Source organism: Oncorhynchus keta, chromosome 18 (genome assembly GCF_023373465.1).
Source record: "Oncorhynchus keta strain PuntledgeMale-10-30-2019 chromosome 18, Oket_V2, whole genome shotgun sequence".
NCBI lineage: Eukaryota > Metazoa > Chordata > Actinopteri > Salmoniformes > Salmonidae > Oncorhynchus > Oncorhynchus keta.
The window spans coordinates 9643104-9665934 of record NC_068438.1 but is presented as its reverse complement, the minus strand read 5'-3'; the positions used below and the strand labels follow the sequence as shown (position 1 = coordinate 9665934).

Below are 22831 nucleotides of genomic sequence, written 5' to 3'. Positions count from 1 at the left end.
GGTACCACCGGTGGATTCAAAATGAGTAGCCTAACAATTATTTTACATGGCCCCAGTTGCATTTGCAAACAAATTAATTGTATGTATGAAATCAATACTATGTAACATGGGGTGACAGTTCTTAATTGACACTGAGCAGTTAGCAAAGTAACCATAGACAAGAATTGTCAATGGCTTACTATTTAGGCATACACCCATACAAAACAAAGGTCATTTCTCTACATTTAACATTTACATTTAAGTAATTTAGCAGACGCTCTTATCCAGAGCGACTTACAAATTGGTGCATTCACCTTATGACATCCAGTGGAACAGCCACTTTACAATAGTGCATCTAAATCTTTTAAGGGGGGGGGGGGGGTGAGAAGGATTACTTTATCCTATCCTAGGTATTCCTTAAAGAGGTGGGGTTTCAGGTGTCTCCGGAAGGTGGTGATTGACTCCGCTGTCCTGGCGTCGTGAGGGAGTTTGTTCCACCATTGGGGGGCCAGAGCAGCGAACAGTTTTGACTGGGCTGAGCGGGAACTGTACTTCCTCAGTGGTAGGGAGGCGAGCAGGCCAGAGGTGGATGAACGCAGTGCCCTTGTTTGGGTGTAGGGCCTGATCTGATCAGAGCCTGGAGGTACTGAGGTGCCGTTCCCCTCACAGCTCCGTAGGCAAGCACCATGGAACGTTCCAATTTCCATGTCAGCCTTCTTCTCCTTTCAAATTGTATTTATTTTTTCAAGTAGGATACATAGATTAACTAAATGTGAATTGCACAGAATACTTTTTTTTAAAGTATCTTTTATAATCAGCGCTGAATGATGTATGACATGGCTTACGTAAATGACAGTAATGTTCTCTCCATAATCATTGTTCTCTCTCTCTCTCTCTCTCTCTCTCTCTCTCTCTCTCTCTCTCTCTCTCTCTCTCTCTCTCTCTCTCTCTCTCTCTCTCTCTCTCAACAGTGAGGAGCCTAGACAAGAAAAAGGAGGCAGATGCTGACGGCTTGCCTCTTCTCTTCTGCTGGGCTGCTTTCCAGGACACACAAGAGAGATGCTGCATAACAAGTCACCAGGAAGATAGAAGACAGAGTGTTTTACCCCTCATCCAAAAGTGGGAAGCCTACTGGCTAAGAAGGAGGCACATAGCTGGAGTCTTGCCTCATCTCTACTGCTTCTTCCCAGGACACACAGGAGATGTAGTGTCACTAAGAAGGCTGCAGTTGACATGGACAATATGCTGAATCCCAAAACAATGGCGGATTTTAAAATAGTTATCTTAATTTTGAGCTACTTCTCTACTGATCTGAAGCTCCTGTGAAAGAGTGGGCCCATGCCATGCTGAGGAGACAGAGAACTGACACTCTTCTAACCCTTTTGCTGTGGTTTCTCTTCTTCATCGCCATGACAATGAAACAGGCATATGGAAAATCCATGTGCAGTAAAGAACTTCCCGGAATTGTGCGAAAATGCATTGAGGAAGTTCACAAGATGGTATCAAGATGTTTTCATTTTTTTCTCCACTTGTTTTTCATATTACCTCAAACACTGAGTTTACTAAACATTAGGAACACCTTCCAAATATTGAGTTGCACCCCCTTTTCCCCTCAGAACAGACTCAATTCATTGGGGCAGGGACTCTACAAGGTGTTGAAAGCATTTCACAGGGATTCCATGTTGATTCCAATGCTTCCCACAGTTGTGTCTAGCTGGCTGGATGTCCTTTTGCTGGTGGCCCATTTTTGATACACACGGGAAACCGTTGAGTGTGAAAAACCCAGCAGCATTGCAAGTTTTGACACACTCAAACCGGTGCTCCTGGCACCGACTACCACGATTGAAGTGTATTTAACAAGTGACATCAATAACGAATCATAGACTGACCAGGTGAAAGCTGTGAAAGAGCAGGTGTTCCTAATGTTTTGTACACTCAGTCTATGATGGAATACAATTCAACACACTGTAGAATCAACATCAGCACACAATTACATTACCTTTTGACTGTTTGTTTTTATGTTTACATTATCTGTGTTGTGGCCTGTTATTTTCTCTCTTACCAGGAATCATTTGATTGTAGACTGTACACCCCAACTTTGGCTGATTATCAGGTATGTGGTTTATTTGTGTTATTTCTGCATTAATAACACAGTCGCTAGTAAAAGTCTCTACACCCGTTGCACAGCATTCACATTACGCTGCCCTAAAATAAAAAAATGTATTTTTCCTACCGATCTAAAAAAACATTTTACAGAAAATGTTCCAAATTAATACAAAATAGGAAATTAAAATGTCTTCATTGATCAAATCAAATTAAATGTATTTATATAGCCTTTCGTACATCAGCTGATATCTCAAAGTGCTGTACAGAAACCCAGCCTAAAACCCCAAACAGCAAGCAATGCAGGTGTTGAAGCACGTTGGCTAGGAAAAACTCCCTAGAAAGGCCAAAACCTAGGAAGAAACCTAGAGAGGAACCAGGAGGGGTGGTCAGTCCTCTTCTGGCTGTGCCGGGTGGAGATTATAACAGAATATGGCCAAGATGTTCAAATGTTCATAAATGACCAGCATGGTCAAATAATAGGTCTGGGACCGGTAGCACGTCCGGTGAACAGGTCGGGATTCCATAGCCGCAGGCAGAACAGTTGAAACTGGAGCAGCAGCACGGCCAGGTGGACTGGGGACAGCAAGGAGTCATCATGCCAGGTAGTCCTGAAGCATGGTCCTCGGGCTCAGGTCCTCCGAGAAAGAGAAAGAAAGAGAGAATTAGAGAGAGCATACTTAAATTCACACAGGACACCGGATACGACCGGAGAAGTACTCCAGATATAACTGACTGACCCTAGCCCCCCGACACATAAACTACTGCAGCATAAATACTGGAGGCTGAGACAGGAGGGGTCAGGAGACACTGTGGCCCCATCTGATGATACCCCCGGACAGGGCCAAACAGGAAGGACATAACCCCACCCACTTTGCCAAAGCACAGCCCCCACACCACTAGAGGGATATCTTTAACCACCAACTTACCATCCTGAGACAAGGCCGAGTATAGCCCACAAAGATCTCCGCCACAGCACGACCCAAGGGGGGGACCAACCCAGACAGGAAGATCACATCAGTGACTCAACCCACTCAAGTGACGCACCCCTCCTCAGCCCCTGTAATAGGGTTAGAGGCAAAGAATCCCAGTTGAAAGAGGGGAACCAGCCAGGCAGAGACAGCAAGGGCGGTTCGTTGCTCCAGAGCCTTTCCGTTCACCTTCACGCTCCTGGGCCAGACTTCACTGAATCATATGACCCACTGAAGAGATGAGTCTTCAGTAAAGAATTAAAGGTTGAGACCGAGTTTGCGTCTCTCACATGGGCAGGCAGACCATTCCATAAAAATTGAGCTCTACAGGAGAAAGCCCTGCCTCCAGCTGTTTACTTAGAAATTCTAGGGACAATTAGGAGGCCCGCGTCTTGTGACTGTAGCGTACGTGTAGGTATGTACGGCACGACCAAATCAGAGAGATACTGTAGGTAGGGGCAAGCCCATGTAATGCTTTGTAGGTTAGCAGTAAACCTTGAAATCAGCCCTTGCCTTGACAGGAAGCCAGTGTAGAGAGGAAGCCACTGGAGTAATATGATCCAATTTGTTGGTTCTAGTCAGGATTCGAGCAGCCATATTTAGCACTAACTGAAGTTTATTTAGTGCTTTATCCGGGTATCCGGAAAGTAGAGCATTGCAGTATTCTAACCTAGAAGTAAAAAAAGCATGGATTCATTTTTCTGCATCATTTTTGGACAGAAAGTTTCAGATTTTTGTAATGTTACGTAGATGGAAAAAAGCTGTCCTTGAAACAGTATTGATATGTTCATCAAAAGAGAGATCAGGGTCCAGAGTAACGCCGAGGTCCTTCACAGTTTTATTTGAGACGACTGTACAACCATTAAGATTAATTGTCAGATTCAACAGAAGATCTCTTTGTTTCTTGGGAACTAGAACAAGCATCTCTGTTTTGTCCGAGTTTAAAAGTAGAAAGTTTGCAGCCATCCACTTCCTTTTGTCTGAAACACAGGCTTCTAGCGAGGTCAATTTTGGGGCTTCACCATGTTTAATTGAAATGTACAGCTGTGTGTCATCTGCATAGCATTGAAAGTTAACATTATGTTTTCGAATGACATCCCCAAGAGGTAAAATATATAGTGAAAACAATAGTGGTCCTAAAACGGAACCTTGAGGAACACCGAAATTTACAGTTGATTTGTCAGAGGACAAGCCATTCACAGAGACAAACTGATATCTTTCCGACAGATAAGATCTAAACCAGGCCAGAACTTGTCCGTGTAGACCAATTTGGGTTTCCAATCTCTCCAAAAGAATGTGGTGATCGATGGTATCAAAAGCAGCACTAAGGTCTAGGAGCACGAGGACAGATGCAGAGCCTCGGTCTGATGCCATTAAAAGGTAATTTACCACCTTCACAAGTGCAGTCTCAGTGCTATGATGGGGTCTAAAACCAGACTGAAGCATTTTGTATACATTGTTGTCTTCAGGAAGGCAGTGAGTTGCTGCACAACAGCCTTTTCTAAAACTTTTGAGAGGAATGGAAGATTCGATGTAGGCTGATAGGTTTTTATATTTTCTGGGGCACGGTTTGGCTTTTTCAAGAGAGGCTTTATTACTGCCACTTTTAGTGAGTTTGGTACACATCCGGTGGATAGAGACCCGTTTATTATGTTCAACATAGGAGGGCCAAGCACAGGAAGCAGCTCTTTCAGTAGTTTAGTTGGAATAGGGTCCAGTATGCAGCTTGAAGGTTTAGAGGCCATGATTATTCTCATCATTGTGTCAAGAGATGTAGTACTAAAACACTTGAGTGTCTCTCTTGATCCTAGATCCTGGCAGAGTTGTGCAGACTCAGGACAACTGAGCTTTGAAGGAATACCTAGATTTAAAGAGGAGTCTGTAATTTGCTTTCTAATAATCATGATCTTTTCCTCAAAGAAGTTCATGAATTTATGACTGCTGAAGTGAAAGCCATCCTCACTTGGGGAATGCTGCTTTTTAGTTAGCTTTGCGACAGTATCAAAAATACATTTCAGATTGTACTAATTTTCCTCAATTAAGTTGGAAAAATAGGACAATCGAGCAGCAGTAAGGGCTCTTCGATACTGCACGGTACTGTCTTTCCAAGCTAGTCGGAAGACTAACTCTATCCCAGAGTTAATAATTAGTGGAAGCACTTTTGGCAGCCATTGCAGCTGTGAATAATTGTGAATAACATTCTACCAACCTTGCACAACTCTTAGGGCAACATATCCATGGTTTTTCTCAGAATTACTCAAGCTAAGAATTTTGTTTGGGAATTGTTGAACAGCAGTATTCAAACCTTTTCACAGATTTTCATGAAGATTTAAGTCAGGAATGAGAATAAACCAGTCAGAAACACTCAACACCTATTGGAAAGCCATTCTGTTTTGTTTTTGGCATAAACGTGTGTAATTGTGTAATGCTCCCCAGTCCCTGCTGGGGACAATCATACCCAGAACATGATGCTGCTGTTGGGGTTCGTTTCCTTGTTCCTTGTCAATCATTGGCTCATTGGTGAAATTAGCATTATGAAAATATCTTTAATTAAATCATTCAAAAACCTTTATTAATGCAATTGCAGACAGAAGTTGACAACAGGAACATAACGCATGTTTCCGAGTAAGTTCTGCATCAAAGAAAAAGTCCCAAGTTATTTTATTAAACCCGAAGTCCAGCCCTAGTGATGTCACTGCCTACATCATTATATTTTACTCATGAGACCAAAACCATGCCTACTCAACATTAACTTTTGTTTATATAGTGATCTAAAAGCTTCGCAGTAAATATCCAAGTTGATTTATAGTGGAATGTCTGGCTAATCTCTTACACTCCCCTGCAGAGTTCTGTCTTCACAGTCACACATTTCTCAGACATTAGTTGTGGTGAGCCTGTAGAAACAACTTGAGCAGATGTCTAGTGTCTTCCAGTCTGTTCCTTTTTTGTGGAGTGTGTTGGGGTGACGATGGGAAACTTTCTCCAGGAACTGTGCCTTGTTTTTCTTTCTTTCATCCAATTCTACTGTCCTCCTGTCGCTTGTTGCTGCTGTTGTGCCATCCACCTCCTTTGTGGTTGCTTCTCCATTTTCTTCAGTCAGTGGCATGAGAGGGTAGATCTGTGTATAGTCACCCAGGGGTCCTCTGGGTTGCTTCTCCATTTTCTTCTGTCAGTGGCATGAGAGGGTAGATCTGTGTATAGACACCCAGGGGTCCTCTGGGTTGCTTCTCCATTTTCTTCAGTCAGTGGCATGAGAGGGTAGATCTGTGTATAGTCACCCAGGGGTCCTCTGGGTTGCTTCTCCATTTTCTTCAGTCAGTGGCATGAGAGGGTAGATCTGTGTATAGACACCCAGGGGTCCTCTGGGTTGATTCTCATATGGCAGAGGGGCGGTGGGGAGTACTCCTGTTTTGCCTTTGTCCTGACCCAGTTCTTTTCTTCCGCATTCTATTGTTCTCTCCATCTTTAGTTTGGTCACGCTAGCCTTGTTTATGAAGATCTGTCCTTCAGCATCATCATTTCAATCACAGTTTCTGATACAAGGGCACTCTTCTTTATCCCCTTCTTTTTGTCCATGTTTCTTATCCCCTTGACTAAATCCAACGTGGTGTTGTTGAATGAACCAACCATTGGATATCTATTTTCTCCTGCCATCACTGTCCAGACATGCCGTTTCATAAAAGAACAAGTAAATTCCACGGTAGGAAACTTATTTTGCATATATTCAACAGGCGTGACAGGCTTCATTGCTCCTTGCTCCTATCTCCTCATTCTGGTTTGACTGTGCCATGGTGCCCCGGCTTTTTATTTAGATAGTCTGGGTGTAACGTGTTTTCCAATTTCTATAGGGTTATCCTACAGTGGGTGTAATATGTAGGAATATGCCTATGTACATTCTTATCTATCTTCTTTCAGTGTGTGTTAAATAACAGTGGTTGCTACTGAAATCCTAATTCTACTCTCACTTACTCCAGGCTATAGTAAATGGTTCTACTGAACTCAAATACAGTGGGGCAAAAAAGTATTTAGTCAGCCACCAATTGTGCAAGTTCTCCCACTTCAAAAGATGAGAGAGGCCTGTACTTTTCATCATAGGTACACTTCAACTAAGAGAGATAAAATGAGAAAGAAAATCCAGAAAATCACATTGTAGGATTTTTAATGAATTTATTTGCAAATTATGGTGGAAAATAAGTATTTGGTCAATAACAAAAGTTTATCAATACTTTGTTATATACCCTTTGTTGGCAATGACAGCGGTCAAACGTTTTCTGTAAGTCTTCACAAGGTTCACACACTGTTGCTGGTATTTTGGCCCATTCCTCCATGCAGATCTCCTCTAGAGCAGTGATGTTTTGGGGCTGTTCCTGGGCAACACAGACTTTCAACTCCCTTCAAAGATTTTCTATGGGGTTGAGATCTGGAGACTGGCTAGGCCACTCCAGGACCTTGAAATGCTTCTTACGAAGCCACTCCTTCATTGCCCAGCCACGTTTCATCGTCAATGCCCTTGCTGATGGAAGGAGGTTTTCACTCAAAATCTCACGATACATGGCCCCATTCATTCTTTCCTTTACACGGATCAGTCGTCCTGGTCCCTTTGCAGAAAAACAGCCCCAAAGCATGATGTTTCCACCCCCATGCTTCACAGTAGGTATGGTGTTCTTTGGATGCAACTCAGCATTCTTTGTCCTCCAAACATGACGAGTTGAGTTTTTACCAAAAAGTTATATTTTGTTTTCATCTGACCATATGACATTCTCCCAATCTTCTTCTGGATCATCCAAATGCTCTCTAGCAAACTTCAGACGGGCCTGGACATGTACTGGCTTAAGCAGGGGGACACATCTGGCACTAGTGTGTTACTGATGGTAGGCTTTGTTACTCTCTGCAGGTCATTCACTACATTTACATTTACATTTAAGTCATTTAGCAGACGCTCTTATCCAGAGCGACTTACAAATTGGTGCATACACCTTATGACATCCAGTGGAACAGCCACTTACAATAGTGCATCTAAATCTTTTTAGGGGGGGGGGGGTGAGAAGGATTACTTACCCTATCCTAGGTATTCCTTGAAGAGGTGGGGTTTCAGGTGTCTCCGGAAGGTGGTGATTGACTCCGCTGTCCTGGCGTCGTGAGGGAGTTTGTTCCACCATTGGGGGCCAGAGCAGCGAACAGTTTTGACTGGGCTGAGCGGGAACTGTACTTCCTCAGTGGTAGGGAGGCGAGCAGGCCAGAGGTGGATGAACGCAGTGCCCTTGTTTGGGTGTAGGGCCTGATCAGAGCCTGGAGGTACTGAGGTGCCGTTCCCCTCACAGCTCCGTAGGCAAGCACCATGGTCTTGTAGCGGATGCGAGCTTCAACTGGAAGCCAGTGGAGAGAGCGGAGGAGCGGGGTGACGTGAGAGAACTTGGGAAGGTTGAACACCAGACGGGCTGCGGCGTTCTGGATGAGTTGTAGGGGTTTAATGGCACAGGCAGGGAGCCCAGCCAACAGCGAGTTGCAGTAATCAAGACGGGAGATGACAAGTGCCTGGATTAGGACCTGCGCCGCTTCCTGTGTGAGGCAGGGTCGTACTCTGCGGATGTTGTAGAGCATGAACCTACAGGAACGGGACACCGCCTTGATGTTAGTTGAGAACGACAGGGTGTTGTCCAGGATCACGCCAAGGTTCTTAGCGCTCTGGGAGGAGGACACAATGGAGTTGTCAACCGTGATGGCGAGATCATGGAACGGGCAGTCCTTCCCCGGGAGGAAGAGGAGCTCCGTCTTGCTGAGGTTCAGCTTGAGGTGGTGATCCGTCATCCACACTGATATGTCTGCCAGACATGCAGAGATGCGATTCGCCACCTGGTCATCAGAAGGGGGAAAGGAAAAGATTAATTGTGTGTCGTCTGCATAGCAATGATAGGAGAGACCATGTGAGGTTATGACAGAGCCAAGTGACTTGGTGTATAGCGAGAATAAGAGAGGGCCTAGAACAGAGCCCTGGGGGACACCAGTGGTGAGAGCGCGTGGTGAGGAGACAGATTCTCGCCACGCCACCTGGTAGGAGCGACCTGTCAGGTAGGACGCAATCCAAGCGTGGGCCGCGCCGGAGATGCCCAACTCGGAGAGGGTGGAGAGGAGGATCTGATGGTTCACAGTATCGAAGGCAGCCGATAGGTCTAGAAGGATGAGAGCAGAGGAGAGAGAGTTAGCTTTAGCAGTGCAGAGCGCCTCCGTGATACAGAGAAGAGCAGTCTCAGTTGAATGACTAGTCTTGAAACCTGACTGATTTGGATCAAGAAGGTCATTCTGAAAGAGATAGCGGTAGAGCTGGCCAAGGACGGCATGCTCAAGAGTTTGGTCCCCCGGTGTGGTTCTGGGATTTTTGCTCACCGTTCTTGTGATCATTTTGACCCCACGGGGTGAGATCTTGCGTGGAGTCCCAGATCGAGGGAGATCATCAGTGGTCTTGTATGTCTTCCATTTCCTAATAATTGCTCCCACAGTTGATTTCTTCAAACCAAGATGCTTACCTATTGCAGATGCAGTCTTCCCAGCCTGGTGCAGGTCTACAATTTTGTTTCTGGTGTCCTTTGACAGCTCTTTGGTCTTGGCCATAGTGGAGTTTGGAGTTTGACTGTTTGAGGTTGTGAACAGGTGTCTTTTATACTGATAACAAGTTCAAACAGGTGCCATTAATACAGGTAACGAGTGGAGGACAGAGGAGCCTCTTAAAGAAAAAGTTACAGGTCTGTGAGAGCCAGAAATCTTGCTTGTTTGTAGGTGACCCAATACTTATTTTCCACCATCATTTTCAAATAAATTCATAAAAAATCCTACCATGTGATTTTCTGGATTTATTTTCTCATTTTGTCTGTCATAGTTGAAGTGTACCTATGATGAAAATTACAGGCCTCTCATCTTTTTAAGTGGGAGAACTTGCACAATTAGTGGCTGACTAACTACTTTCTTGCCCCACTGTATATTTTACACATGGGCCTCACAGAGACACCCGCATGCCAGACTTCAATTCCTAATGTTATATCTTATGGGTGTATAGTAACAGTAATATGTTATACACCAGTACTGTCCTATGGTAGGAAAGTGTCACTAACAAATTGTCACGACCTTAGAGATCTTAGAGATCCTTTTAATTCTCTATTTTGTTAGGTCAGGGTGTAACTAGGGGGGGTCTATGTTTTCTATTTCTTTGTTTGCCTGGTATGGTTCCCAATCAGAGGCAGCTGTCTATCGTTGTCTCTGATTGGGGATCATATTTAGGCAGCCTTTCCCCGCCTGTTGTTTGTGGGATCTTGTTTTTGTGTAGCTGCCTGTGAGCAGGCCAGAACGGCACGTTTCGTTTTCTTCTGTATTGTTTTTGGTGAGTTGCATATTTATTAAACATGTGGAACTTTACCCACGATCCATTAATTCAACCAACGATCGTGACACATACGTTTAACCTTTTATTCAAATAACTTTTGTCCTACTCCTAACTTTTTATTCCACTACCCATTACCCAGTAAACCCTGCCATAATCCACAAACAAACAATGAAACATACAACGAACTATTCATAAATAACTCAACTCATTCCCTGGGTACCTCTTCAAAATAAAATAACTAGTTTTCAGTAAAGATCGCCCGCATTACAACCCAAAATAAAATGGAAGTGATAAGTTATAACCACCTCTCTGAAACCCAAATACCGTTAAGTAATGATCGCTGCATTAACTCCCAATATATAATGGGTGATTAACGCTGAACCATCTCTTCAAAACCCTGATAATTGTCGCTCTGAATTACCTCGAACAAATAAAATTAAAACCTGGGTAATTGTCGCTCTGAATTACCTCTAACAAATAAACAAAGAACTAGTATGAGTAATTGACGCTGAATTACCTCGAACAAATAAAATTAGGTGATTAACGCTGAATCACCTGTGCCAACTAGTATTGGGTAATTGTCGCCGAACTACCTCTAACAAAAAAAAAACATTCATCCTATATCGACATCATGCATTTCACCAATAGCCCGTTACGTAATTACACCAAACTAGAATCCGACTATTTCATATTCAAAGTGTATGTCTATATTTTAGCTTGAGTGAGGTGCCACTTACTTGTTAGAGGGAAACCCCACCAGTGAATGCCAATTAATTACAGACTTAAATTCAACAGGTGTCTGCTTACCTTTTTAAATTTGGAGCTCTGACACATGGTGTGGAATCTTCTTCAACCGAGGTTTGACATTCACTCCTGGCTAGCTCACCAAATGTTGGGGTTCATTTCCTTGTTCCTTGTCAATCATTGGTGACATTATCATTATGACAATATCTTTAATTAAATCATTCAAAAACCTTTATTAATGCAATTGCAGACAGAAGTTGACAACAGGAACATAGCGCATGTTTCAGAGTAAGTTCTGCATCGAGGAAAGGTCCCAAGTTATTTTATTAAACCCGAAGTCCAGCCCTAGTGATGTCACAGCCTACATCATCCTTTACTCATGAGACCAAAACCATGCCTACTCAACACTAAAACCCTTGTTTATATAGCGATCTAAAAGCTAAGCAGTAAATGTCCAAGGTGATTTATAGTGGAATGTCTGACTAATCTCTTATTTTACCTTTAACTAAGAACAGTTAAGAACAAATTCAATGATTTCAATGGTAAATTTCAATGAGGGCCTAGGAACAGTGGGTTAACTGACTGTTCAGGGGCAGAAAGACAGATTTGTACCTTGTCAGCTCAGGGGTTTGAACTTGCCAATTCCAATTACTAGTCCAACGCTCTAACCACTAGGCTACCTTATGTTTCCTTGCAGAGTTCTGTCTTCACAGTCACACATTTCTCAGACAGTTTCTTCATAAGAGGCAGAGAGCCTAGAAAAGAACTGTGAAACAATGTTAAACCTCATAATGTATATATATTATTAATCTGTAGTCTCAGACCCTATAAATGTAAGGAGGGCGGGGCCTTCTATTAATACAACATACGCATAATCAATTATTATAATACATCAAACAATTGGTACAGCCCCTATCATGACCCCTAGGTGAATCCCCTTCACTGCCACCACAATACACAATACAAAATACAGAGGTTAAGCAATATTAATTTCACTTAATATTCCTCGCCTGCATGACCAAGTGAAAAGACAGAAGGCTGTGTTAAAGAATGTTAATGCCGAAGACACACCAGAAGGGCTTTCCGGTGGGGATTGAGCAATTTTGACAAAGTATTCACACCTTCACACCCTTGACTTTTTCCACATCCTGTCTTGATTCAATAACTATTCAACCATAAGCCTAAATAAGTTCAGGAGTAATCATTTTCTTAACAAGTCACAAGTTGCATGGATGCTTTTTGAATGACTACCTCATCTCTGTACCCCACATATACAATTATCTGTAAGGTCCATCAGTCAAGCAGTGAAATTCCAACACAGGTTCAACCACAAAGACCAGGGAGGTTTTCCAATGCCTCGCAATGAAGGGCACCTATTGGTAGATGGGTAAAAAAAAGCGGAACATGAAGTTATTAATTACACTTAGGATGTTGTCCTTCCTAACTCAGTTGCCGGAGAGGAAGGAAAACGCTAAGGAATTTCACCACGAGGCCAATTCTGACTTTAAAACAGTCACAGAGTTTAATGGTTGTGAAAACTGAGGATGGATCAATAACACTGTAGTTACTCCACAATACTGTTATGCACGCCTCTTGGAGGATGGAACGCAACACCCTGCTACATCTCAACTCCCCGTGGAGTGAAAAAAAGTATGTGATCGTAGGTGCGGGGAAGTACGACAGAGGCAGAGAAAAATACAGTTTACAGGGATTTTATTATTCCTTAACACGGTAAGAGGGGAAAAGGGTCTGGACGGAACCAAAGCAAAGAAAGTCAAAATTACCCGCCTTCCCACTACTTACCTAATCTTTAGCACCACCTGGCACGCTAACCAAAATACAGGGGTTGGTCCGCCCAGGTCTTGCAAGGGACGTGTAGACTGTGCAAGAGATGTGAAGACTGTGCAAGGGATGTGAAGACTGTCCAAGGGACGTGTAGACTCACTAGGCATTGTATTTGACCAAATTTTGGAGACATACAGTACCAGTTAAAGTTTGGACACACCTACTCATTCCAGGGTTTTTCTTTATTTTTAATATTTTCTATATTGTAGAATAATAGTGAAGACATCAAAACTACTTCATGAGGTAGTGACCTGGAATTGCTTTACCAACATTCTTGAAGGAGTTCCCACATATGCTGAGCACTTTTTGGCTGCCTTTCCTTCACTCCGCAGTCCAACTCATCCCAAACCATCTCAATTGGGTTGAGGTCGGGTGATTGTGTAGGCCAGGACATATGATGCAGCACTCCATCACTCTCCTTCTTGGTCAAATAGCCCTTACACAGCCTGGAGGTGTGTTTTGGGTCACTGTCCTCTTGAAAAAGAAATGATAGTCCCACTAAGCGCAAATGGGATGGCATATTGCTGCAGAATGCTGCGGTAGCCATGCTGGTTAAGTGTGCCTTGAATTCTAAATAAATCAACTAGAGTGTCACCAGCAAAGCACCCCCACACCATCACACCTCATCCTCCATGCTTCATGGTGGGAACCACACATGTGTGCCTTGTTAAAGGTTAATTGGGGGAATATCTTTCCTTCTTAATGTGTTTTAGCTAATCAGTTGTGTTGTGACAAAAAGCAGTCCGAAATGCTCTAAGTTGATATCGCTGGCAGGTATTGACTAGCAAGTATTGACCGAGCTGAAGCTGCTGGTGTCCGAGCTAAAGGTGAAGACAGCTAGCCGTGGCTAACAGTGACTAATAGCTAGTAGCTAGTTAGCTGGCGAGCTTCTGATGGAGGTTCCAGATATAAAGTATAAAGATAGCAGATTGGGTGAGGCGGGTTGCAGGAAAGTATATTTAGTTCATAGATGGAAAGTGAGATTAAAATATATGTGAAAAAACCCAGAAGAAACAGACTATTTACTAGTTACACGGGACAAGACAAACACACGTCCGACTGCTACACCATTACATTACTTTAAGACATGAAGGTCAGTCAATCTGGAAACACTTTTTTTGCTTACTACATTATTCCATACATGTTATTTAATGGCTTTGATGTCATCACTATGTCACGGCCTGACCATAGAGAGCTGTTTATTCTCTATGTTGATTGGGGTGTGACAATGACTAGGGTGGGTTATCTAGGTGTTTAATCATCTATGTTGGCCTGGTACTTTACCCAATCAGAGGCAGCTGTTTATCGCTGTCTCTGATTGGGGATCACGTTTAGGCAGCCCTTTGTGCTTTGTGGGATCTTGTGTTTGTGTAGCTACCTGTGAGCAGTCCAGAATGTTTCGTTTGTGCTTGCTTGTTTGCTTGTTTGTTTTGTTTGGTGAGTTTCGATTTATTAAAATATGTGGAACTCTACGCACGCTGCGCCTTGGTCCATTCATTACAGTGACCGTGACACACTATTATTCCACAATGTAGAAAATAGAAAAAATAAAGAAAAAACCTTGAATGAGTAGGTGTGTCAAACTTTTGGCTGGTACTGTATAATAAATGACACTCATTGCGCTGAAGGTTAGACAGTTAGAAACAATATTGAACTATAATTGTTGGATTGTATCATCCTGAGTTAACTGAGTTGTTTTGAGGCGTCCATGCTCCGGCCTGATTATTTATTTTTTAAATGTATATAATGGGATTATAACTCAAAGCATTTTACATGACATGAATGTAACTCTCCTCTCTCATCACCAAAGAAAGAGACATCTGGATCTGTTATATCTGTTCTGGAGGTTCTCATTGCTACAAAACCCTCTTGACCCCCCATCGTGTTGTGTGACTTTCTTACAGATGTTTTACATCCATTGTTTGAGTTTAATTATATCCCCTACTCTCTTCAGCAGAAGTGCCCCACATCCACACTCATATGCTTTGAAAAAGAAGTGAATGTCCTGGTGTTAGAAACTGGGAATAAGTCCTCACCCATATACAAGCCAAAACTATCCATCCGGCTGAAGTCCTTGATCAAACAGGTAAGCCAATCAGTGTGAGGGAGACACAGGCCAGCTGCATTTGAGGTGCATTGGGATGTTTTTGATTCTACCTTGTCCTTTGGCTGTCTTAGTACACTTTAATTCCAGCTATAGAACTGTTTGTTGTCTTGGTGAAAATGATGAGAGTCTGAATAGCTGATTTGGACTCCTGCATTACTGTTTGCGTATACTATTGTTATTCTCAGACAGTTCTAACACATTTGTTTAACATTTTCCATCTGTGTTTATAAGAGAAACATAAGGTTCATGTCTCCATTGACTGATAGCATGTTGTGCTCATTACTCAGACATTGATATTTTAAGATACAAACCATCTCAGTGGAATAGTTTAGAAATCCCAGCACTACTAAGGCTGCTTTTACACAGGCAGCCCAATTCTGATATTTTGGACATTATTGATGAGAACAATTAGCACTGTGATTCAAACCTGCAATCGTCCGGTTGCTGGCCCCATTCTCTAATATACTGTGTATAGTGATCAACTGAAATTCCAAACTTTTAACAAGCATATCACCTGCCCCGTTTGAGCTACAGTCAATGTCAATGTGTACATACATGGACATTTGTTTCCCATTTTTGTTTCCCATAAGGACCTATAAACTCTGCCCATTAGATTTTCCGCAGATTAGACTTTTTTATCCCCCACTATAAATATTTTTTTAAATAAAATGCTGCTACTCTCCATTCCTATATGATTTGATGACACTAAATAACCGCCTGGTCTGTTGTCACGAAACTTTGCACAATGATAGAAAGTCACTCCAAGGTCACTCTGATTGACCACATGGTGACTTGAATGTGAGTATGGCGTGCTTGGCCCCTGGAATTGCCACTTGCAGCTATATCTTTTTATAACTGATATTCCGATTTAGACAAAAAAGTAATGCATAACTGTAACGATCGTCGTAGGTGGAAGGAGGAGAGGACCAAGGTGCAGCGTGGTACGTGTTCATGATCTTTTTATTACACTGAACAGTGAAATCAAAATAACAAAAAAAACAGAACAAACGAAACAGTCCTGTCTGAGACTGAGACAGAAAACAACTACCCACAACTCAAGGGTGAAACCAGGCTGCCTAAGAATGGTTCTCAATCAGAGACAACGATTGACAGCTGCCTCTGATTGGGAACCATACCAGGCCAAACACATAGAACATAGAAACATAGAACAAAACATAGAATACCCACATCACACCCTGACCAAACTAAAAATAGAAACATACAAAGCAATCTATACGGTCAGGGCGTGACAATAACACCACTTTGCAACAGCTCTGATTACATATCTGCCTGTTCAGTAAATGTATTTCAAATCGCATTCATTTTCATTGTTGAAATTGAAATTGGAAACCTTGGTTAATTGTTAAAAACACAGTCTTAAAATGTCATGGCTTGTGTTAGGCAAATTAACATAAATGTGCCTGCATTATAAATTCTCAACATAGTTGTTTTTTTTGCAAGTACTTGATAATAATTTAAGGTGAGTAACAGTGAAATAATAAAAAATCCCCTCGCAGCGTCTTACATGCCTACTGTAGAGACCGTTTGTGTAAGTGTAGATGATAGACAACAGTGGATTGATGTGAATATTTAACTCTCAATTCATTGACATTGACCATTATGTTGCTATCAGTATAGTATAGCGAGACTACTATCAGTATAACTGTCCCTCGTCTGCCCATACAAATAAATCCTGTTTTACAGCGCATTCGGAAAGTATTCAGACCCCTTGACTTTTTCCACATTTTGTTACGTTACATACAGCCTTATTCTAAAATGGATTCAATGTTATTTTTTTTCTCATCAATCTACACACTAAGGTCACATTCGACAAAGCCAAAACAGATTTTAAAATTTTTGGCAAATTTATTCTGAATAAAAAACAGAATATCTTATTTACATAAGACCCTTTGCTATGAGACTCAAAATTGAGCTCAGGTGCATCCTGTTTCCATTGACCATCCTTGAGATGTTTCTTCAACTTGACTGGAGTTCACCTGTGGTAAATTCAATTGATGATTTGTAAAGGCGCACCTGTCTGTATAATGTCCCACAGTTGACAATGCATGTCAGAGCAAAAATCAAGCCATGAGGTCGAAGGAATTGTCTGTAGAGCCCCGAAACAGGATTGTGTCGGGTTTCATATATTTTTTTTTCACACCTTTATTTAACCAGGTAGGCTAGTTGAGAACAAGTTCTCATTTACAACTGCGACCTGGCCAAGATAAAGCATAGCAGTGTGAACAGATAACAACACAGAGTTACACATGGAGTAAACAATTAACAAGTAAATAACACAGTAGAGAAAAAAAAGAAAGAGTCTATAGACATTGTGTGCAAAAGGCATGAGGAGGTAGGCGAATAATTACAGTTTAGCAGATTAACACTGGAGTGATAAATGATTAAATGGTCATGTGCAGGTAGAGATACTGGTGTGCAAAAGAGCAGAAAAGTAAATAAATAAAAACAGTATGGGGATGAGGTAGGTGAATTGGGTGGCCTACTTACCGATGGACTATGTATAGCTGCAGCGATCGGTTATCCCTTTACACTTGTGTGTATGGTAGTAGTTTTGGAATTGTTAGTTAGATTACTTGTTGGTTATTACTGCATTGTCGGAACTAGAAGCACAAGCATTTCACTACACTCGCATTAACATCTGCTAACCATGTGTATGTGACAAATAAAATTTGATTTGATTTGCTCAGATAGCAGATGTTTAAAGTTGGTGAGGGAGATAAATCTCCAACTTCAGTGATTTTCTCAATTCGTTCCAGTCACAGGCAGCAGAGAACTGGAAGGAAAGGCAGCCAAATGAGGTGTCTGGGGAATCCGGGGAAGGGTACAAAATATTTCTGCAGTTCCCAAAGAAAACAGTGGCCTCCATCATTCTTAAATGGAAGAAGTTTGGAACCACCAAGTCTCTTCCGAGAGCTGGCCACCCGGCCAAACTGAGCAATCAGGAGAGAATTACTATAGTACTTGCATTATTATAATATTAAAATAATGACTTCTCTGTCTCTTGCTTTTTCTCACTCGCTGTATCATAGAGCCTCTCTTTTTTGACTATCTTATGCATATGTTGTGAGTGTTTTCCTCTCTATATTGCAGAAAGAAGGTGCCAACTGTCCAGACTGTGAGGCCCACAGAGAAAGGGCAGCAAAGGATTTCTTAACAACATTGCAAACAATTCTGGAGTGGATGAACGATCAGGGGTGTCGGAAGCCATCCAGCCATTGAGATGGACACATCCATAGACGGGGACATCCAAGGACTCACATACGTGCAGAAGGCTACCTGAACAATTGCTATATGTAGAAAATACTATACATGTATTGTAATGTACCAGACCACCGCTATCTTTCCCACTTAGAATAAAAGTCTGTCTGATCTATGTTGTACATTGATGCACAAGGCACACACCAGTGTTTGAATACAGTGTGTCATATGTTGTGTAGATTACTTGAGATTAAGCTCTTTATTTTAACATTTTTTTATTTGATTTTGAATTTTAGGACTTTAGGTATCAAAATAAATATACAAATGATTTGATAAAATATTGAATTTGGCCTTTACTACTATAGCCCATAGAAACGCATTGACTAACGCATTTATAAATGGCAAAACAATACAGTAAAAAAATCCGGTTTTGAAGTGTCTGTCCTATATCTAGGAGATATAAGAAAGCTCAGGAAATATTTTTGTATTTTTCTTTTACACATATTTAACCCCTTATTTTTGTTGGCACAAAACTACCTCCATACTTCCATTCATTTGTATGGTAGTACAGCAAAACTGAGGACACCATTGCGTTCGTGAGAATCTCCCAAATCCATAGAGTGGTCATAGTTTGTAGGCCAAACTGTTCAGACGCTGTAGACGTTTTCTTGAAATGACAGAATTTTGTAGCTCGGCCATCTTTCAACACTGATGTGGAAGGCTGACATAGGCGGATACATTGAGATGCAGCACATGCAAAAAACTGATATCTCTTAAACTGACGGATTTGGATGGGAATATTTTAATATGTTGCTTAGATTGACTCACGGTTGTGTCAAGGACTGTATTTTTGTGTTATTATGTTTGAAATGCATATTGATTTGCGCTAACCTGTGCATCTTGCTCATTTCTTAACCCATACACATTTGACCATTCTTGGATTGAAAAAAGTCCTCTGTGTTTACTTTTTACCCTCTCGTTTCATGGTCAATTGACATCCTCATCAATTGACATCCTCATCAAGTCTCTTTGGAATGAGAAATGATTTACCTGGGCAGTGTGTCTACTAGTGTCTTGACTTGCTGTCATTTCTGTTCCGTAAACCTGTGATATTAGTTGTAGTTTTGATACACTTTTCAACATTAACAACATATAAACTGTAGTCAAATGTTAACCCATCAGAGTCTAAGCCCTGTCTAAGCCGGAGGAGGGGGAGTTCCACTAGGCTATATGGATTTGTTTTAAGAAGATCATACCAAGGATCATATAGCTATTAGGAATTTTAAGACCCCTTGAATTATGAAAAATATATATGAAAAAATGATTTGATGAAAGATTATTTTGGGCCTTACTGCTATTAGCCCATACAAACACATTGAATAACAGATTCACTACATGGGACAACAGATAGTCCCCAAAAAATATCACAAGTAAGTTTGTTCTGAAGTGTCTCTCCCATATCTGAGAGATATAGGAGAGACAAGGGGTCTGAATACTTTCCGAATGAACTTTTTATACTTTATTGAGCCCTTCAATGGTTATTTGCAGTTCAGAAAAGGGGTCTTTCCTCTTTTAGTGATAATTAAAATATTTTGGGGTGTGGTTTACTCAGAGCTCTTTTTGTCCAACCTTGAGTGAGTGTCATTTCAGTCAATCTAATCTGGTGTGTCATGCCACAATGTAATATGACTATGGCCAGTGAAGGTGTCTGGTGAAAGACTCACATATGGCCTTATATGAATTAATAACTGTCTTCTACATCAGTTCTAAAAAAAAATCTCATCAGTGCGGCCCAGTCGTTCCAGAGCTTGCACACCTGATTCACACAATGACAACACCTATAGAACCTTACAACATAATATAAGTAAAATAAAATAAAAATCTTCTACAAATTACTTTTAAGATTGAGGAAGGTTCTTTATAGAACAATTTTCCATAAATGTTATATAAAGAACCATAAAAAAGGGTTCTATATAGCACCAAAAAGGCTTGTAACTATAGTGGAACCCTTTTTTGGTGCAATATAGAACCTTTAATTAATGTTTTTTTTATAGAACTGATAGGTGAGAATTGTCTGTTAACTGAATGATTAGAATATTCCACCCTGAAACATATAATTGTATGGAATTGATTAGAATGTATAAAATCATAATCAATAAATGTGTAGTCCTAGTCAGAATTAGGGTAAAACGATATGTCTTTATGGTATTTTAAACACAGACTGTCTGAGCTTGGTGCCGACTTGACTAGCGATTTGGGAGAGAACAGGGAGTACGTCTCAAGGACAAAGTCACTATCTCTGTCGGCTGGGTAGTGAGACAGACAGTGTGTGCGAAGCAGGACATGTGTGTGCGTATGTTTGTGTGTATGTGTGGGCGTGAGAAGCCAGTATAAAATGAATTGTTTTGTATTCTTGATTTTAGAACGTTCCCGTGAATAAACATTTAAGCTGGACCTCCGTCTGTTTCATTCAACCAGGATCTTACAAATTCTGGTGTGCAGACAGAGTAATATAATTAAAAATGGTTATGTACCTGGAGAACATAATTCTCTTATCAAGAACATTAGGAAATGGTTCTTTATAGCACCATACAGGTTCCATTTTTAGCCTTATGAGCATGGTTATTTATTGAATATTCAAATAAAAGGTTCTATATAGCACCAAATACAGTTCCGCTATGTTTACAAGACATATTTTTCACTATTTTGAACCTTTTTCTGTGTGTGTGGCCAGTAAGGATGGGAATTGCCAGGGACCTCACGATACGATTTTATCAATACCTAGGTGCCAATTCAATATGTATTGCGATTGTAACAATATTGCTATAATAACCATCATATTGAAGTAAACTTGGAGTCACAGATGGTCCACTATGACTTAAGAAAGCATGCAGTTTATTAGGCTACAGATAAAATAGGCCCTATGTTATGAACTTCATAGGGGTGGTGAAAGTGCATGGTGTTCCTTTCCAATAATTAATCGAGGGTCTTTTTTCTGGTGAGATGATCAATGCTTGACTGCCAGTTGACAAATAAAAATAGTTTCCCATCCACAGTTTTTATTCAACACAAGTGTTGTGGTTCATTTCTTTACTATTAAATGAGGAGAGACAAACTTATCAAACAAGTCAGAGTTGTACTTAAACTAAATCTTTAATAGTGAGAGCTTTGCAATAGCTTGTCGACGAATCACCGTTGAGAGCGCCATGACAAATGTAAAGGTATTTTATAGACAAGATACACCCCTTTCAACCAACATGACGAACAGATACAGTCAAGAGAACAAGTATTTGATACACTGCTGATTTTGCAGGGTTTTCCTACTTTTCCTACAAAGCATGTAGAGGTCTGTAATTTTTATCATAGGTACACTTCAACTGTGAGAAAATCCAGAAAATCACATTGTATGATTTTTAAGTAATTCATATGCATTTTATTGCATGACATAAGTATTTGACACATCAGAAAAGTATAACTTAATATTTGGTACAGAAACCTTTGTTTGCAATTACAGAGATCATATGTTTCCTGTAGTTCTTGACCAGGTTTGCAGACACTGCAGCAGGGATTTTGGCCCACTCCTCCATACAGACCTTCTCCAGATCCTTCAAGTTTCGGGGCTGTCGCTGGGCAATACGGACTTTCAGCTCCCTCCAAAACTTTTCTATTGGGTTCAGGTCTGGAGACTGGCTAGGCCACTCCAGGACCTTGAGATGCTTCTTACGGAGCCACTCCTTAGTTGCCCTGGTTGTGTGTTTTGGGTCTTGTCATGCTGGAAGACCCAGCCACGACCCATCTTCAATGCTCTTACTGAGGGAAGGAGGTTGTTGGCCTAGATCTCACGAAACATGGCCCCGTCCATCCTCCCCTCAATACGGTGCAGTCGTCCTGTCCCCTTTGCAGAAAAGCATCCCCAAAGAATTATGTTTCCACCTCCATGCTTCACGGTTGGGATGTTATTCTTGGGGTTGTACTCATCCTTCTTCTTCCTCCAAACACGGCGAGTGGAGTTTAGACCAAAAAGCTCTATTTTTGTCTCATCTGACCACATGACCTTCTCCCATTCCTCCTCTGGATCATCCAGATGGTCATTGGCAAACTTCAGACGGGCCTGGACATGCACTGGCTTGAGCAGGGGGACCTTGCGTGCGCTGCAGGATTTTAATCCATGACGGCGTGGTGTGTTACTCATGGTTTTCTTTGAGACTGTGGTCCCAGCTCTCTTCAGGTCATTGACCAGGTCCTGCCATGTAGTTCTGGGCTGATCCCTCACCTTCCTCATGATCATTGATGCCCCACGAGGTGAGATCTTGCATGGAGCCCCAGACTGAGGGTGATTGACCGTCATCTTGAACTTCTTCCATTTTCTAATAATTGTGTCAACAGTTGTTGCCTTCTCACCAAGCTGCTTGCCTATTGTCCTGTAGCCCAACCCAGCCTTGTGCAGGTCTACAATTTTATCGCTGATGTCCTTACACAGCTCTCTGG

The 22831-nt window shown here is 41.6% G+C and overlaps 1 protein-coding gene across 2 annotated transcripts in view; it reads left to right on the top strand.

Moving 5' to 3' along the window:
• Positions 1-20797, top strand: part of LOC118397211 (uncharacterized) — a 30708-nt gene extending 9911 nt beyond the window's left edge. The window contains exons 2-5 of one of the 2 annotated variants that reach the window (XM_035791751.2): positions 951-1478; positions 2045-2092; positions 14975-15103; positions 18236-20797. In XM_035791751.2, coding sequence (XP_035647644.1) covers positions 1323-1478; positions 2045-2092; positions 14975-15103; positions 18236-18364 — 462 coding nt within the window. In that variant the 5' untranslated portion in view covers positions 951-1322 and the 3' untranslated portion in view covers positions 18365-20797. Of the gene's footprint in view, positions 1-950; positions 1479-2044; positions 2093-14971; positions 15104-18235 lie in introns of both variants that reach the window. The other variant, XM_035791750.2, reaches the window with a different exon arrangement.
• Positions 20798-22831: the final 2034 nt, after the last annotated feature.